General features: G+C 35.1%; 1 protein-coding gene across 1 annotated transcript; it reads left to right on the top strand.

Moving 5' to 3' along the window:
- Positions 469 to 19,288, top strand: LOC109335388 (protein HUA2-LIKE 2-like). Its single transcript, XM_019571524.1, has 17 exons — positions 469 to 748; positions 1,570 to 1,646; positions 5,671 to 7,014; positions 7,791 to 9,992; positions 10,327 to 10,786; positions 12,574 to 12,682; positions 12,801 to 12,913; positions 13,019 to 13,206; positions 13,296 to 13,752; positions 13,827 to 14,271; positions 14,383 to 14,553; positions 17,424 to 17,518; positions 17,635 to 17,711; positions 17,875 to 17,936; positions 18,031 to 18,149; positions 18,662 to 18,829; positions 18,922 to 19,288. The coding sequence occupies exons 1-17, from the start codon at positions 629 to 631 to the stop codon at positions 18,952 to 18,954; spliced, it is 6,240 nt and encodes a 2,079-aa protein (XP_019427069.1). The 5' UTR covers positions 469 to 628; the 3' UTR covers positions 18,955 to 19,288.

Here is a 20,092-nt window from a genome sequence, read left to right as displayed (position 1 = left end):
CCCGAAACGAAGAACTAAGCCCAATGGGTATAAAAGTAATTTTAGAGCAGTCGCAAAGGAGATTCGGAAGTATATAGAATGAAATTATTAGTATCTAATAAATTAATAATTATGAAAGCATCATATTTAAAGTGTAGTCAGAAGAGCGCACGTTAGCCCACTTCATGAAGAGCGTGAAGCCCATGCTCCGTGCGCACCCTAGCTTCCAACTCATATATCTCTGTGTGTGAAAACAAAACCACTTTGTGTGTTGTGTCTCTTCCCCAAAATCTCACCCAACCCTCTCTCTCTCTCTCTCTCTCTCTCTCTCTCTCTCTCTCTCTCTGAATCTCTTTCATATTAGATCGAAACATAGCGAAGGTAATAATGTTTGAACCAAATCGCACTTAAGCAACACGTTCGAGGAAGCCAGCACCAACCTCAACAAGCTCTAAGGTGGTTTCATTATGATAAAAATACTTACTTTAACATAATTTGAAGCTCTCTATCTATTGCCCCCTTCTCTTCTTTCAATGCCTCTCATTTCCATACTACCAATCCATTCGATTATTAAACCAATTCGGTCTTTGATTCACTTCACATCACTCCATAACTTTATTTGACTATAGCGGTTCTGTGTTCTCTTTCTATGGCTCCTAGCCGCAGAAAGGGTTCTAGCAAAGTGGCCGCCGCCGCCGCTTGCTGCCAATGGAAAATCGGCGATCTCGTCCTTGCCAAAGTTAAAGGTTTCCCTGCGTGGCCGGCCACGGTATGCGTTACTTTTCTGGTTAAAGTTTGTGTTTTTATATTGATTTTTCAGTTTAGACACTGTCTCTGGATTTGTTTGTATGTTGGGGTTTTTGTGTAGACTCGGGATTTTTTTTTGGAGTGTAAGCGTTTCCAGGTATTGAGATGTCTGATGTCAATTTGAATTTGATATTAATTTGAATTTCATGTATTTTGGGGTTTTTTTTTAATTTTGTTTTGGATGATTTAGCTGTGTGGGTCTGACTATGATTCTAGGCAATAGATAGGTGATGAAAATTCCTGGATTTCTTACCTTAAAGACTTCAACTTTACCATACCTTGATTTTATATGTATCTTGGTTTTAACCAAATGATTTTGTTGTACAGATAGATATTTTCTCCATAACTCAAAGAGGCCTGGTTGTTTTCAAATTTTAATTATATTTGTGTGTGTATTCTTCATTTTTATTTCTTTCAATGGAGAAGAAGGCCTTGTATCCCTTCAGTTATGGCCATGGAGAAGGTAGAAACTAGAGAGCATAAGCTGATTTAATGAACCTGACGACCAACATCGGGATCCGTGACCAAAACTAAAGAGCATAGGTTGAAACAGTCATGAATCCTGATGTCACGGCAACCCACCTCAGGATCTGTTACTGAAACAACCTGGAAGGTTGACTTTCCCGTCATTCTTGAAAAAAATAAAACAGATGAATAATTAATGCCATTATGTAAGATGTAAGAAAAGTGGGGCTTAGGTTAGAAAATGATAACGTTCTAAATTTATTAAACCCCTTCCGTAGTAAAGATTTTTGTTTAGCTTAAGTTCTTTGCTGGTGGCAGGTAAGTGAGCCTGAGAAGTGGGGTTACAAAGCTGATCTGAAGAAAGTTCTTGTTCACTTCTTTGGAACCCAACAAATGTAAGTATTCAACACCACATCTTCTGTTTTCTTTATTGCTGGTAGTTATGCTACATATATGACGGTCCGTTGTACTATGATGGCTTATGGACATGATGCTAACCATTAACTTCTGATTGTCGGTTGATATCTCAAATCTATGTTATTTTCGGTGAAGTTGTTAATAGTTTCCTTTCTTTACCGTCATCATTTCTAGGATCTTGACTAATGAGGTGTAAATATTATGGTGTTTATATGTAATCTGGATTTCCTCTTATTGTGAGAATTGGATCATTTTAGATTTTTAGTGTATTGTCTATTTCATTGACTTTTTTTATAAACTATTTCAGTATTATTTATGTTTTAGCAAGGTAAACCTAATGGTTGCGAATCTTGGTAGGACACTCATGAGGATGAAGGTTATTGATGAGACGCTTACTCTCAGATAGCACGGCATGTATATATATTTTTTGTAAACACATTTAGAACATTTTGTTTAGTGATAAATTTGCATTGTCGTTTGAGTTAATAATAATGGCTATCGAGTTATGTGGTTATATGTGTCTTTGTCTTTAGGCATATCTCTACTTATCAGAATCAGTGTCAGTTGCATTTGTCACTAGGACATGATGTTATACATGTGTAATTTTATTTTAATCTCCATTTATTAACTGTTGGTTTATTTACACGCACAGAGGGGAGAGAAATATGAAGGTTAAGGGTTCTTATCTTAGTCATTCTTAAGAGTTTTCTTTGTTAAATATTAAATAAGATGGGTGTGTACTGTTTTGCACGGTCCAGTCTCTGTTTCACAAACTCCTACCTCTGTTGCACAAGTTTGTCATAGTTTCATCCTATGTTTCATCTTGTTATTTGAGCCTCAATGATTGATATGTTATATTTTGATTATCATGTATGTGTGTATTTCAAATTTGTCAAGTTTTTACATTATATCTGCAACCTTCAACATTGTAGCACCTTTTGGTTGTCTATGCTGCAATAGTCTTTTTGGAGTGGATGCTGTGTGCAGCTATTTTCTAAAATTTACTTCTCATACAACTTATTTAGAGTTAATGTGATAGACTCAGACAAGTTACATAACCTCAATGTGCTGACATAGGAAAGTTTGGACAGTGTAGTTAATTGTTGCATTTTACATGGGCTCCATCATGGAGATTTTTTGCCCCGTGTCAGTTGGGACTGAGATAGTGGCTGATCATAGCTGATTTTGTGGCTGTCATAACAACTAGAGCAAACAGAGGATTGACCCGAATCCTTTTCTTGCCAGCCCATTCCATTTCCTGGCCAACCCATCCCAATTTTCTACCAGCTCACCTCTTTCCTAGCCGTCCCACCCTCTGCTATGTTTTCGTGGACTTCTATTGACTTAGTTACTTCAGTAGTTATCTTATTTCAAATGGTTAAATGTTTACAACATGTTCTTTTTATTAGATCTTCTCTTGTTGCTATTAAAGAGGGTGAACCTTAGCGGGTTGCGTAATGGTAAGGATGTTGCTTAGTGACCATGAGGTCACGACTTCAAATCCTAAAAACTGTATTACCGATTGCGGGTTAAGTCTGCGTACATCTACTTTCCCTAGACCTCACTAGGTGGGAGCTTCGTGCACTGAGCCGTCCTTTTAGCTGACCCCACATAGTGGGATTAAAGCTTGGTTGTTGTTTTTCTCCTTTTGTTTTTAGTTTTCAAATTGGTGACTTTTTGGTTATGATATTTATTGCCAGTTTTTAAATACACAATTGTAGTTGCTATTAATTTGAACAATATATTTAATACTCCATTAAATATATTTTGAGTTATGTACAGATAATATATGAATACACATTAATATTTTGACGTTTTATATTATATGTATAGTGTATATATGATTCAGAGTGGGCCACTTTGCACAACCATCTGGGATGGACTATTAAGATTGCCCTATTTTTAAGGTTTGACATACATGATAAATTGTGGGCTACATAATGTGTTTAGGCAAAGTTTGGTGCCATGTAGCCACATTGGTCAATTACACCAAACTGAAAACTATTGCTAATGTGTTGCACTGTTATAGAGTCACTACAGTGCTCCGTCGAGGAGCATTTTTATGTTATGCCTGTCATGGCCAAGATGACATCCCATCTTGCTGTAGTTGCAGCCACTGTAGCTAACAGGGGAACCATCTGAAGCATTTCTCGTCTGCCTAATCCATTTCTGCCGACTTCCACCAACCCACCCTCCTTCCCATCTCTCTTTTTCCCAGTGTGTTTACTTTCTTCTACCTTCTATCTTTATTTTATTCTCATAATTTCTGTAATAGTTTGTACCTCTTTATCTAAAACAAACTTAAGAGTTGCTTACTTGTGGTTTACAGCTCACTCAACTATTTTGTTGACTCTTTTTTATGATTTATGTTCACAATTTGTATGTTTTTCAGGTTAGACATTTTATAACATTAATTACTACTTTCAAGTGGTTGACTTTCTTAGTTATCATATTTGCATTTTACGTTTCCTTTGTTCTGCTTCACTGCTATATTTGAAAGTAGATTTTAGCATTTTCATCTCTGTTAAGATCCATATAATCATTTGCATGTAATGTAAAATGTTCAAGTTGGGAGGCAAGGACTGGATTGAACCCTTCTGGTAATTTTGATATTTTCAATTTCATGCCAAAAAATTGAGATAAGAATGACGTGTTTTCATTTTGTTTGGAGTTTGAGTATCTCTTGTTTCATCGGAAGCTTCTTACAAGTGTGATTATATATTGTCAATTTGTGACCTGAAATGATATTCTTCTGATAATAATTAGGTGACAGCTATGAAGCATGGATATAGATATGTGTGTCGGATACGATACGTATCCATACGTCTACACACATTTTTTCTATAATATAGGATACAATACGTTCAGAGATACATGTATAAAATAGTAATTTTTTTTATAAAATATGATAAAATGGTACGTATAAATCAAAATATCAAAAGTAGAAAATATAATGAAAATTGTAATCATTGTCCTCCAAAATTCCAATTACTAAAACTAGAAAATATAATAGAATCATTTATAAAATCGATAAAATGTATCCTATTTTATCCTATTTTTTGTTGAAAATGTATCAGATATGTAATTTCATCCTTATTTTTTTTTTAATTTTTGGATACTCTTAGGATGCGTATCCTTCATGAATCCGAGCGTATCTGTGTCGAATACGTGTCCGACACCGACACGTGAGGGTATTCAACGTATCCGTGCTTCAGAGGGTGACAAATTGTACTAGAATATAAGGAATCACAAACTATAGGGATATGTTAGAACTACATGATTTGAACTCAGTATTAGCTTCTTCTTTGCTCTTGTATATGTGTTTTGTCTGTTTGTGGTGAAGGAGTATTTCGGTTGTTGCATTCAGGGCCAGAGATATGACATAGATCTTGGAAATGACAAGTGCAGATGTTTGCTGATATACGTTTAAGGTTATGAACATATTTGGGGAGAGAACTTCGCAAATTCTAAATTTTAGAGTACGAGGTCTTGTATTTCATATGGGACTGCTGCTTTTGTATTTTGTTCAAATGTTAAATAAGGATATATTGAACTAGATTTGGTGTGACAAAATCATACAATCCTTTTTAAAAGAAGGAATTGATTTAAAACTATTTCTTCATTGCTGATTTGGTTAGAATCCTATTTCTTCATGGCTGATTTGGTTAGAATCCTATTTCTTCATTGCTGATTTGGTTAGAGTCCTTGCTGTGTTGTTTCCCCTCCTAGTGGGACTAAGGCTTGGTTGTTGTTGATTGAAATTGACCACATTTTTTAAATAATTTTTAATGCACAGACATGGCCTTTTTAAAGAATTCTAACATCTGTGAAAGGTTTGGCAGTTGGTGCACTAATAATGCATGTCTGTTTTTTTAATAAAATAATTTTTGCCTTCATTCTGAACCTTTCAAATTCCCTCTTGGAGTTTAGTTTTTATTTCCCCGTCACTGTTGACTTCTTATATTTGTTAACCTTGCAAACTGTGTTAATTTTGTGGTGCAGAGCTTTCTGCAATCCTGTTGATGTTGAAGCATTTACTGAGGAGAAAAAACAGTCTCTTGTTAAACGTCATGGAAAGGGTGCTGACTTTGTTCGTGCTGTGCGGGAGATTGTTGATAGTTATGAAAGATTGAAGAAAGAGAAAGAGACCCAGCACCATGAAGCTAGCTCTGGGGATGTTGCTGATGCAAATGTGTCAAATCCTGTTGAATCATTTGTTGAAGATCCAAGAGACGCCCTTGAACTAGCACTACGTTTACCGAAAAAAAGTTTAGATTCTGTTTCAAACAGACAGGAGACGGAATGTGCAACGGAGAATGACTCAGCTCATAATAAAGAGGCATCATTGGAGGATCCTTGTAATAATGTTGCTGCTCTAAAATCACCGAAGCCTGTTGCTAATTCTTCCCGGAAAAGATCAACAGACAACTTGTGTTCACAAGTCTGTGTAACAAACAGAAATACACTAGTAAGAAGGTCTAGAAGCTCATCAAGGGTCCAAAACTCGGTGATGCCTTGTATTGATGGTGGTAAAATTGTCAGCAACCTATCAGGTAATGCAGCTCAGCGTGCATATGTAAGAAGGAATAAATGTATCAGGAAATCACCTGATCTTTCTGGCTGTGTGGATTTTGATTCACCTGCTTTTGTCTCAAATGGTAGCGTGGTGGACAATGGTTCTGAAATTCTCACAATTGATTCTGATGCATTTAGCCTGAATGAGGGAAGCACGATAGACTCAAATTTTAAGCTTGAAGACACCATTGAATGCCAAGAAGAAGTTGAGCCGAACAAAGGGCTTGATGTCGAAATAAAATCTGTAGTCAATAAGAAGAAAAGAAAACCAAGTAGGAAGAGGGCAAGCCATGATGTTTCCAAGCCTGTCAATAAACAAGAGGAGGAGGCTCCTGTGCAGAATCCCGGTCCAAGTTCACAGAACATTTGTGGAAATTCAGAACGGAACTTTGTTGAACATGATGGAGATGAACACTTGCCCCTTTTGAAACGACTAAGAGTCAGAATGGGAAAATCGTTATCCACTGAGGCAGAGGTCAATAACTTTGTACAAGCTCAAGAAAGAAGTTGTAAGGAAGATATTAAATCACCAGCACAGATCATCACATCCTCAAATTGTGAAAGTGGTAGCTCCATGGGTGATGAATCATCTTTGCTAAATGGAGCTTCAGGTAGTGTTTTTCCTTCCAAGAACTTAGCTCCAACTGTCGTCACTCAGATTCCTAATACTGAAAAAGACCAAACACCCTGTTCAGTGGATGATGAAGCTGCTTTGCCTCCATTTACTAAAACTAGAAAATATAATAGAATCATTTATAAAATCGATAAAATGTATCCTATTTTATCCTATTTTTTGTTGAAAATGTATCAGATATGTAATTTCATCCTTATTTTTTTTTTAATTTTTGGATACTCTTAGGATGCGTATCCTTCATGAATCCGAGCGTATCTGTGTCGAATACGTGTCCGACACCGACACGTGAGGGTATTCAACGTATCCGTGCTTCAGAGGGTGACAAATTGTACTAGAATATAAGGAATCACAAACTATAGGGATATGTTAGAACTACATGATTTGAACTCAGTATTAGCTTCTTCTTTGCTCTTGTATATGTGTTTTGTCTGTTTGTGGTGAAGGAGTATTTCGGTTGTTGCATTCAGGGCCAGAGATATGACATAGATCTTGGAAATGACAAGTGCAGATGTTTGCTGATATACGTTTAAGGTTATGAACATATTTGGGGAGAGAACTTCGCAAATTCTAAATTTTAGAGTACGAGGTCTTGTATTTCATATGGGACTGCTGCTTTTGTATTTTGTTCAAATGTTAAATAAGGATATATTGAACTAGATTTGGTGTGACAAAATCATACAATCCTTTTTAAAAGAAGGAATTGATTTAAAACTATTTCTTCATTGCTGATTTGGTTAGAATCCTATTTCTTCATGGCTGATTTGGTTAGAATCCTATTTCTTCATTGCTGATTTGGTTAGAGTCCTTGCTGTGTTGTTTCCCCTCCTAGTGGGACTAAGGCTTGGTTGTTGTTGATTGAAATTGACCACATTTTTTAAATAATTTTTAATGCACAGACATGGCCTTTTTAAAGAATTCTAACATCTGTGAAAGGTTTGGCAGTTGGTGCACTAATAATGCATGTCTGTTTTTTTAATAAAATAATTTTTGCCTTCATTCTGAACCTTTCAAATTCCCTCTTGGAGTTTAGTTTTTATTTCCCCGTCACTGTTGACTTCTTATATTTGTTAACCTTGCAAACTGTGTTAATTTTGTGGTGCAGAGCTTTCTGCAATCCTGTTGATGTTGAAGCATTTACTGAGGAGAAAAAACAGTCTCTTGTTAAACGTCATGGAAAGGGTGCTGACTTTGTTCGTGCTGTGCGGGAGATTGTTGATAGTTATGAAAGATTGAAGAAAGAGAAAGAGACCCAGCACCATGAAGCTAGCTCTGGGGATGTTGCTGATGCAAATGTGTCAAATCCTGTTGAATCATTTGTTGAAGATCCAAGAGACGCCCTTGAACTAGCACTACGTTTACCGAAAAAAAGTTTAGATTCTGTTTCAAACAGACAGGAGACGGAATGTGCAACGGAGAATGACTCAGCTCATAATAAAGAGGCATCATTGGAGGATCCTTGTAATAATGTTGCTGCTCTAAAATCACCGAAGCCTGTTGCTAATTCTTCCCGGAAAAGATCAACAGACAACTTGTGTTCACAAGTCTGTGTAACAAACAGAAATACACTAGTAAGAAGGTCTAGAAGCTCATCAAGGGTCCAAAACTCGGTGATGCCTTGTATTGATGGTGGTAAAATTGTCAGCAACCTATCAGGTAATGCAGCTCAGCGTGCATATGTAAGAAGGAATAAATGTATCAGGAAATCACCTGATCTTTCTGGCTGTGTGGATTTTGATTCACCTGCTTTTGTCTCAAATGGTAGCGTGGTGGACAATGGTTCTGAAATTCTCACAATTGATTCTGATGCATTTAGCCTGAATGAGGGAAGCACGATAGACTCAAATTTTAAGCTTGAAGACACCATTGAATGCCAAGAAGAAGTTGAGCCGAACAAAGGGCTTGATGTCGAAATAAAATCTGTAGTCAATAAGAAGAAAAGAAAACCAAGTAGGAAGAGGGCAAGCCATGATGTTTCCAAGCCTGTCAATAAACAAGAGGAGGAGGCTCCTGTGCAGAATCCCGGTCCAAGTTCACAGAACATTTGTGGAAATTCAGAACGGAACTTTGTTGAACATGATGGAGATGAACACTTGCCCCTTTTGAAACGACTAAGAGTCAGAATGGGAAAATCGTTATCCACTGAGGCAGAGGTCAATAACTTTGTACAAGCTCAAGAAAGAAGTTGTAAGGAAGATATTAAATCACCAGCACAGATCATCACATCCTCAAATTGTGAAAGTGGTAGCTCCATGGGTGATGAATCATCTTTGCTAAATGGAGCTTCAGGTAGTGTTTTTCCTTCCAAGAACTTAGCTCCAACTGTCGTCACTCAGATTCCTAATACTGAAAAAGACCAAACACCCTGTTCAGTGGATGATGAAGCTGCTTTGCCTCCATCTAAACGCCTCCATCGTGCTTTAGAAGCCATGTCAGCTAATGCCGCTGAAGAATTTCAATCGCATATGGAAGCAACACCCTGTATGATGACATCGAGTGATAAATGTTGTATATCCACTGTCGAGAGATGTCCATGTATGGCCATTAATAATCAAGAAGGTAATGGATTAGGACTGCAAGGGTTGGATAATTGTGCCACTGATCCTTCTAGCATAAATGTGTATAGTTTTTCAACCAGTTCAAATCCAACAATTTCTGTAGAGAATAAATCATTTATTCAAGTGGATAAGCAGTTGACTAAGTTCCAGGAACCCAAAATTGGCAACGATGTTCTTTCAGGTGTTACAGATCAAGTTGGAGAAGATCATAGTGATAATGCGATTTGTGTGACTGCTAAGACAGATTTCAAAATTCAGTTACATGGACACATTTCTCCCAGGCTTGGTTTGAAATGTTGTGAAGGTGGAAGCAATCAAAATTCACCAGATCCATCATTGCTGCCAAATGATGATGACAATGCCGGAGCTCATAATGATTCAAACACAGCATTTAATGCATCAGAACATAATGTAATAAGTCTTGATCCTGTGGTTGCCAGAATAAACAATGATGCTTTAGTTCCAAATAATATTGATGCACCTCCGGAAAAGGTCATTGTTTGTGAGGATACTGAGTGCTTGAAGCTAGAAGCTGTTGATAGTGGGAAATCAAATGACATGTAAGCTTAGTTGTAACCTTTTATATTTCTTATCCTCTTCTAACTACCCTACTGAAATCATACAAGTAAAATAGAAAAATGAAGGAAAAAGACATTTTTTATAGTGTTGAACCTCTAAATGTTTCCTCTCTTTTATGGTATTTTATCATAGAATTTGCAGGACAAGCTTAAGCTTTCCTCATTTAGATTACACTTTTGCAAGTTGTTTTATAATGGTGGAGTTAAGTGATATTATAAAGTAAACTTTGATATGAAACTAGAACAATTATTTAATGAGTTATTTATTCTTCATTATTTCAATTGAAGAATGCTCATGTCTTTCACTTAATTTCAGGAGTGTGGTTGTGAAAGAGATAAAATCTGAAGGACCAGAAGGGGATATGAATTCTGTTTCGACATCTGATGACTTGGGCGAAAAGGCTATCTTGGGCACTCGGTCTAGTCCATCCTTGACAGACGGGGGAGATTGTATTCCACATGGATCACCTCCAAATACGTCAGTTTGCAATGTTTCTACATCAGATAGCAGTAATATCCTTCAAAATGGAAGTTGTAGCCCTGATGTACACCCGAAGCAAACATTATCTGGTCCTGATCCTGGTCCCGTTGATGGAAGCAAAGATGGGTATGTGGCAACTCAACAGTCTAGATCGTTAGGCAAGACAACTGATGCAGGTCGTGCTGCTTTGTTGTACTTTGAAGCAATGCTTGGGACATTAACAAGGACAAAGGAAAGTATTGGTCGTGCTACACGCATAGCTATTGACTGTGCAAAGTTTGGTATTGCAGCTAAGGTAATATGGTGTTTTTTCTCGTCTCCCCTGTGCTGAATAGGTTTCATCATTGAGTTGTTGATACCTCTTGATTTAGATTACTGTTTAACCTTGCAACTGCATCTATTCTGGATTTTTTTGGACCGATGAGCTCAATCAATCTGCGCCTGCAGGTGCACATATATTAATAATTTAATATCTATAAGTAAATGAAACTGCAGAACATCAATTAGCTGAAGAATAAAAAAAATTAATCATATTCTTGTGATTCGTCTGGTTACGCTTCAAAAACTTATTGGAATTATTAGGTTCAAATGTGACGGGAAGATGGGATACTAGTATGAACACTGAGCTGTACTGTACTGTACTGTTGTCTCATTCACTTGTTCATCAATATGACCTTGTTTTGTTTCCATGTTATCTCAATTCTAAAATATAATGCTAGGTGGAAGCTAAATATAAGTCAGAATGTCAGATAGACGTTACCTTGGTTTTTGCTATTTTTTTATTTGTAATAATGCTAAAGTTTTGAGTTCTGGTTTTTGAGATGATTGTTTCATTTTATATGATGTTAATATGTGGTGTGTTTATTTTGTGCAATTTTGTCTTGTATATTTATATTTATTATATATATTAACCTACCTGTACCGTACCCATGTTGGTGCAACATAGAGGCAAGGTCATTAAGCTGCACTGAATCTTGAAAGATTCTGTTTTGCTTGATGTGTAGATCTCTCTCAGCATACTATTTTGTTTGTAGGAAAAAAAGTCCATGCTTGTATTGATTTTAGCTCCTTTTCGTTAGTCTTTCATGTTCTGACTATTCGACTTTTAGCATTATGAAGGGCCCTTTTCATTGCAATATTCAGGTAAGGTCGGTGCATGTGTTGGAGAGAGGTTAAATTGTTCGTAAACCCATTATAATAATTGCTTGAGCCCTTGAGGTCCAAAACTATTGCCAATAAATCAATTTACAGATCAAATTCTAGACTACAATAGTGAGATGTTATAGCTATGCATTGAAAAGTAACTTCTTTTCAGTTGATGAGACCATCCTTCTCAAAAGGTCGTGTACATTAGAAAAATCTAACAAATATCTTTTCCATTGTTTCTCACTTTCTTTATCTTCATACTATCATAGAAATAGGATGCCCTTGGTGTCTTCTTTTACTTTCAGAAAATGCAAAATACTCTGTTTTTAGTATATAAGATAAAGAGGGGAGTTTGATTGGGAAGTTCAATGGCAAAAGGAGGGAGATTCATCAGCTCGTTATTTAGTCCGAATTGGTGAAATGACTGAATTACCATCAGAAATCAAATACATACTCAATACCCCTATTCCTATTTCTTAACGAACTTTCCTATTAAAACATGATATATACTTTTCCCAGTTTTAGGTTTACCTTACATTCAGTATATAATATATTTGAATAATTATTAAGCCATATTTTTTCATTACAGTTTACACCGAATTGCTGATACCTCTTCTTGTGTAGTGAAGTGCATAAAAGGTTATTCATGTAGCTATTGATGTTCTTGTAGAAGTGGAGAAAAGAGTACATAATATAATATGTTTATCATGTTGAAAATTTTGACTTCTAGTTTCAAGAATTTGATTGTCTTTGTATAGCACTATAGCTCAGAAGTTAGATTATGTATTGATCTTCTGGACTTTGCTGTGAGTTAAAAAACCTTCAATCGACGTTGCAGTTATTTCATATGCAAAATTGTTGAGTTTAATTTGTAATATCTTACATGCCCTTTCTTGATGTTATGTTTATTTTGGGGTTGGGTTGTGGGTGTTGCAGGTCATGGAAATTCTTGCTCAAAATCTGGAAACAGAGTCAAGCCTGAATCGGAGGGTGGGCTTGTTTTTTCTTGTTGACTCTATTGCACAATCTTCTCGAGGTTTAAAAGGTAACACATTCATTGCTTTGTTACTCTTGATTCTTGCTGACTAAAATGGAATAAAGGAAATGAAGAAGCCATAAACTGTTCATAATTAATTGGAATCTAAATATCTTTTATTTTCTAGGCGATGTTTGTGGAGTATATCCATCTGCAATCCAAGCAGTTCTGCCACGACTATTGTCTGCTGCTGCTCCACCAGGAAATACTGCACATGAAAACCGCAGGCAATGCCTCAAGGCAAGTTTATGGAGTTTCATGGTTATTGAAGTTAAAACCAAATGCTCTTTTATTACATCTCAGTTTTGGATTATCATTCTTTGTTGACCTTTGATATTTGTGTAGGTTTTAAGAGTGTGGTTGGAAAGGAGAATCCTACCGGAGTCTGTTGTTCGCCGTCATATCCGGGAACTTGACTCATACAGCAATTTAGCTTCTGCATGTGTTCACTTGCGACGAACATCAAGAACAGAGAGGTCTTTAGATGACCCTATTAGAGAAATGGAGGGTATGCTTGTTGATGAATATGGAAGGTTTGAATTTTTTGGTACCAAATATTTGATTTTATTATTTTTGCACACTCTTCAAGGGTGTTTACTTCATATCTCATTTGATCTTGTAGCAACTCAAGTTTTCAGCTACCTGGATTTTGCATGCCCCGAATGCGAAAAGATGAAGATGAAGGGAGTGATTCTGATGGAGGAAACTTTGAGGCCGTTACACCTGAGCATTATTCTGAAGTACGTGATGTGTCTTCGACAAAAGAAAAACACAGACATATTTTGGAAGATGTTGATGGTGAGCTTGAAATGGAAGATGTGGCTCCTTCTTGTGATGTTGAGATGAACTCAATTCAGAATGTTAATGGAGGAAATGCTTCACAGTTTCTGGAGAGTCTTCCTCTGTCCTTTGCTCCTCCACCACAGGATGTGCAACGTTCACCACCACCAGCACCATCATCTTCTCCAATGCTTCCTCCACCTCCTCCACCTCCACCTCCACCTCCTATGCCACACCTCATGGCATCTGCCTCAGATCCATACACTGTAGTCAATTCAAAAAGTTATATAGATTCACAGGTATGTTTCAATTTTACTCCATCAAAAGGTGACCATGTTGCACGTTTTGCTCAATACTTGGGCTCATTTTGCAGACAGCGAAGGACAACCCTCGCCACTCTATGGCTCAGCCATTGGCCGCACCAAGCAGAAGTCAACCTATCAGTGATGCAGTACACTATGAAGTCCCAGAATGTAGAGAAATGCACATGCCGGAATCTAATTACTCTTTAAACAGTTTCCCTGTGCTACCAGACAATTTTCGCCATTCAGACGGTGTTACCAGGCATAATAATAAAGGGTACTCTTTAAGGCCACCTCACCGTGTTCCGTCCAATCAATTTTCTTTTGTTCACGGGGAACAACATGTGAAGCATCGAAGGGAGGTCCAACCTCCCCCACCCCCACCCCCTCTTTACTCCAATAGACACCACTTGGTGCAGAACATGGAGAGAGAGTACTTCTACAATAATCATGAGAGATCAAAACCACCTCCATATGATCACCGAGAGCGATGGAATACTCCTGCTCCTTATTCTGGTAAGATTAAGACAACTGAATTTTTGTTATGATATTGGTCATTAATATTCATATTAATTGGCCGTGCCTTGGTTTGCTTTGGGAACTTAAGTGAGATTTATTCTTTGGTAGATCATCGGTATCGGGACAGAGGTTTGCCTGCCCCATATGGTTGTCATCCATGTGAATCAACTAGATTACCAAGACATGGCTGGAGATTTCCTCCCGAGTCAATGGATCACAGGAACTCCATGCCACTTAGACCACCACCCTTTGACGATGCAATTCCAGTGGCTAACAGATGTACGTTCCCCCTCACCCCACAAATTTTTTCTATCTGGAGAACTTCAGATTATATGACTTTTTCTTTCCATTTGATTTCTGAAATTGTTACCTGAAAATGGTAAAGCTTAAGGCGTTTATAATTATATTTCAGGTCCAAACTTTTGGGGGCCTACTTGATCAGAAATTAGCAAGAACCAAGGTATACTTCTGTTGTTGTGTCGAGTTCTTTATCTGTACTTCAACTATATCTACTGTTGGTACTTATATTTTAGTCCTTGATTTGTTAGGTATGACCCACTGTCTAACCTGTGGTCTGGTTTTATGGTCTATCGTTCTGTACATTCAAGAATCTTGGGAGGCAGAATGTGCATAGCATATGTGAATGGTCTACTAGATATGTGTATATATGTATTGTAGCCTCTTCTGCACAATGCAGATCAGTAAGAAAGATAGTAGAGTTGGACGGGTAAACTATTTAGGATGTATCAAAATTTTCTCTCCAAATTTTATAATTTATTTCATGGAAGCCCTCATAGAAGTTGGATCAATATATAAAAATTTTCAGGGGATGTTTCTTGAAATTGTTCTTTTAATATATTATTGAAAGCTTTTCCCTATGACAAATCAATCTTATTGTTTGCTTAGAAATTTGCATTATTTGGTTTGTCAAATACACCTCCTTTGCCCTGAATGCATGGTTTAGTGGCAGCCAACTTTGTGGGCCAATGACAGTGACTCTCTTTTGTTGAAAATTATTAAGGTTGTTGTGCTGTTCAAATGTAATGCCACTTGTGTGCCTCTTCTTTATTTTAGGGATAATCATATTTCCCTACATCCAAAATCCCATCATAATAAATTCCGACTGTTTCATATTTTTTTGGAACTGTAAGATATTTCTGTAAAAAGTAAAAACATGTGGCTCAGGGAACAAAAGTCAGACTTAGTGGGGTGTTGGGAATGATAAATGTATATGATCTGCCAAAATATTTTTAGGATTTTCATAAGCCAAAGTTCACGGGAGCATTTTTTTGTATCTCATAATGAGTGTTACTTCTTATGTCATGACTTTGTGATTGTTCAAAAAATATTTTAATTTAAATATATATTTTAATCAAAGTCATGACATATGAAGTGATATTCATTGTAAGACAGTAGTTGTGTACCAAAAATTCACCTCCACCACATTATATTTCTTTCTCTCGTTTTCAACTTAGATGTTGAGGAAAAGAATAAGGGTTTTACCTATACTCTTTCTTATTTTCTCTCTAGTTTTTTACCCTGTTCGAAAAGTTATAGACATTAAATTGTTTAAATAACATTTTTGATACTGTAAATTTTATTTTATTTTGTCTGCATACCATTGTCCATGTGTCTTTTAACTTATGGAAAGTGACTAATACATCACACCTATTGAACTTATTTTTATACGCATGGTTTTGCTAACTATTGAATTAGGAGACCATTTACGAAGCTGTCATGTACATTTTCTAAAGGTGATTATAGTCAACTATCATTTTTTATGAGCTACTCCTTTGTTCTTATATGGGGGTTGTTTTTTTAGGAAAAAAATGCTACTATTTAATTTAATTGTTATTATCAAAGTTTAAGATAATATTCATTATTTTTTATCAATTATACTTTACTCTCATTATTATAGAGAGAATAATAATAAAGTAAATTAGAAAGATAAATTAAGAAGAATATGATAAGAAAAACAATAATAATTAAGTTGGAACAAAAAATCAATGATTTCATTAGTTAGTGTAAAATAGTATAGGATATCAATTATAAAAGAATGTAAGAGCATAGTTTATTCTTAGATATCTTTATTGTAGCAAAATCTACATTTTGGATTAATTTGTTTCTATTCATCCTTATATATAGTGGGTAATCTATTAATAAATTATCTTGAACCTATATTATACATGTGTTCCTCATTATAAAGTATCATTTTGAAGATTGTGGCCGTCTTTTTTTTATTTTCTATGTAATAGTAATATCTTCTTTTCTTATTTGTCAAAGTCATTAAATCTATCAACTTTCTAAAGAAGCTAAGAATAGTAAATTTGTATTATTACAATATCATCCTAAAAAAAACTTTTTAATTGGTGTTAGTCTGATAAAAATGATTTATAATAGAGTTTAAAATCTATGTATTGGTGTAATATTTTTTATACTATTAACTCATCATTCATATTCATATTGATTTGTATTACTTTTGTTTGAAAGTCAATGGTGATTAACAAATCAATAGTAATGATTTGCTGACAGTGTAAAACACTTACACTGTCGGTATACATATTAATTCCTTTATAATATGTAGTAAATTATGAATATATAACATATAATAGTAAATAACTGATATGCAACTTCAAGTGTTTTGAATTTGTAAGGTAAACAAATCCCTCATAAATCAATAAAAAAGAACTATAATTGGAATTAGTTTATCTCTTCCCTGCATATAATGTAAGGTTATGCGAGACACGTTATAGCTCCAGGTTGTATAGCTATCATCAATAATCAATATTATTTTTGTCCTAATATAATATTTCTTGTGAACATTAATAAATATTAAAATTAACAATTAATTAATGTACTCTTAAATCGATAAAAATGGGGAACATAGATTCATTGATGAATAAAATTAATAGTTGTATTGTTGTAATCATGTTAGAACAAAGAAAGCACTAATAAATAGAATTTGACAGATAAATAAGAATTTAGTATTTGGATTTGTGTCATCAGTTAAAATAAATATTGAAATGTAATTTATTGTTGACTTTGATGATTAAAACTCACATGGTTGTGCAACCAACTCATTGAATCATAAATAAGAATGAGTTTCCTATAAAAAGCTGAACTTTGAACTACAAGGCAAAAACATTGAACATCAAAAGGAGTAAACACTTGTGTCTTTACAAACAGAAACATGGGTGCTTCCCAATCAGTTTCAGAAACATCCATCTATGAATTCACAGTGAAGGTATGCATATATAGATATAATAATAACTTCAGAGTCTCAACCATAACAATCACATTATTATTATGCAGTCTAAATGGGAAATTTGTTAACACTTTTATTGGTGGTGGTTGGCACAGGATGCTAGAAGAAATGAAGTGAACCTTGACACCTTAAAGGGGAAAGTTGTTCTTGTAGTTAATGTTGCTTCAAAATGGTTAGTTTCATTCTTCCAACACATTATATTGTGGTGTTTTGTTTCCTTTATTCTCTTATGGTCAAAAGAAAAGAATAGAGAAAATAAGTTAGTTTTGACTTCTCCTTTATATAAATTGTTCATGATTATATGGTAACTGGATTCATGCACGTTCAATGATCAGTGCATTTGCAGAGGCCAACTATACCCAATTAACTCAGCTTTATAGTGCATACAAGGAAAGAGGTGTGTTTTTGCAGCAACTATTTCATTTTCAATTAGTTAGATTCATGGGCCAAGATGAAAATTGATCTATCACACTTGTGTTTATTGATGTCAGGTTTTGAGATTTTGGCATTTCCATGCAACCAATTTTTGAAGAAAGAGCCTGGGACTAGCCAGGAAGCACAAGAGTTTGCTTGCACAAAATATAAGGCTGAATATCCCATTTTTGAGAAGGTAATATACTTCTTATTTTTTTGACATTATGATATACTTCATTTTTTGATGTTATGTGCATATTTGCTAGCTTTACTGCAAAAAATGCCATACACAATAATATAGTAATTCTTTGGTTTGATTTTCTAGATTGTATTTAATTTTCTCATGAACTCATGTAGTCATATGAAAGTATAGAAGGCAAAGTTGCTTAAACCATAATTAGTACATTTTGTATGTAATGTATCCAAACTAACTTGAATTAAAATTGTTTGCCTCATATAAGATATAAGTTGGGTTACTGATATATGACTTCAAATAAAATTTATGAGCCTCAAGAAATTGTGATAAGGCTTGGTGGTTTCAATTTGATTTTAGAGCTATTTGGAAGTTATGTTACTATAAATCCTTGTTAAGGTTAGTGGTTTACCCTGAGTAACAATTATCATTCTAAATCATTGGTGAGTTATGCAGTTAATCTCTAAGAACTAAACAATGTTTTGTTAACACATGAAAAACAATTTTATATGAAGGTACGTGTAAATGGACCAGAAACAGCACCTATCTACAAATTCCTCAAAACACAAAAAAGTGGATTTTTAGGATCAGGGATAAAATGGAATTTCACAAAGTTCTTGGTGGACAAGGAAGGACATGTGATCCAGCGTTATAGCCCAACCACTGCACCATTGACCATTGAGGTACACTACACACACTCTTTCTCACTATTTGTGTTATGAAATGTTGAAACCTGAAACTGATATTGAAGTTGTTGCTTTATCATCTTTGACAGAATGACATCAATAAGGCATTGGTTGTGGCCTGAGAGACTCTACAGTTACTTCAAACTATTGGCCATGTTGAAGATATGTGAAACAAAATATATTTGATAGGTGTTTATATATTCTGGTGTCTATATGGTTTTGTTTGTGTTGTTTATTGTATTAAAATCTGTTCATTTGTTCAGATATCAGTTGTTATTTTGAAGTTGATTTCAGGATTTTGAGGTGTATTTTTTATTATTTATAATGAAACATCACTTTGCTGATGTTTGCTTGAGGAGGTGGAATAAATCACCTAGCACATGCATGGTACAAGTTGACTAGGTGAAAAATAAATAATAGAAATGAGGATTATTTTGGCTTTCAATGCAGCAAAAATTTCTTTCCTTTAAAATTTGCTCTTTTTTGTATATATTAAAACCACAAGATTTTACCTTTCTCTATCTCCTAGTTAGTTCATAAAACAAAGCACTATAGACCACTTATCTTATATAAAGAGAAAAATCAATTTACTAGCATTATGATTTTATATTACATATTGTTACTTAGTGATATAAAATCCTAAGTTATACAAATCACCTGGTCAAATGAGTCATACCTTGTAGTTTACATATACTTAATCTCAACTCTCAGGTATATAATTGAAGTTGGAGATATTTTACTATACTTAATCTCAACTCTCAGGTCTCAGTTTTGTTGATCCCCTACATATACTCTTTGCCTTTTTCAGTTTTTTGCTAACATTATGATGACATAACACTACTACATTTGGGGGGCTAATTAATTTATAATAGAGTACAAAATTATAATTCCTTAATGTCCCTTTGAACTCGTTGACTTAATAAAAAAAACTGGCTATGCCTTTGTTCTTAAGATAGAAGCATGTCAATGAAATAATAAATCAACCGTCCTTTATCATATAATAGCAACCACCAAATTTTTTCAACGCTTTGAAGTCAATGGATCTCAATCATTTTCCATCGCACTAGAAATCAGTGAATGGAATAATGTTCGTTTTACCTTATTTTTCAGATATTTATTAAATATGTATAATAAATATGCATGAGTGGCTACTGTCCCTTTATACCTGCTACCCAACTACTCAGGATTCTTTGATGCATGTTCTGTAAAACCACAAATAAAAGAATTAAATACATAACAAGTGTTTGAATGCCTGTTGAG

The sequence above is a fragment of the Lupinus angustifolius genome, chromosome LG20 (assembly GCF_001865875.1).
Source record: "Lupinus angustifolius cultivar Tanjil chromosome LG20, LupAngTanjil_v1.0, whole genome shotgun sequence".
Classification (NCBI taxonomy): domain Eukaryota; kingdom Viridiplantae; phylum Streptophyta; class Magnoliopsida; order Fabales; family Fabaceae; genus Lupinus; species Lupinus angustifolius.
Note: the sequence above shows the minus strand (reverse complement) of the source record. Positions and strands in the feature narration are given on the sequence as shown.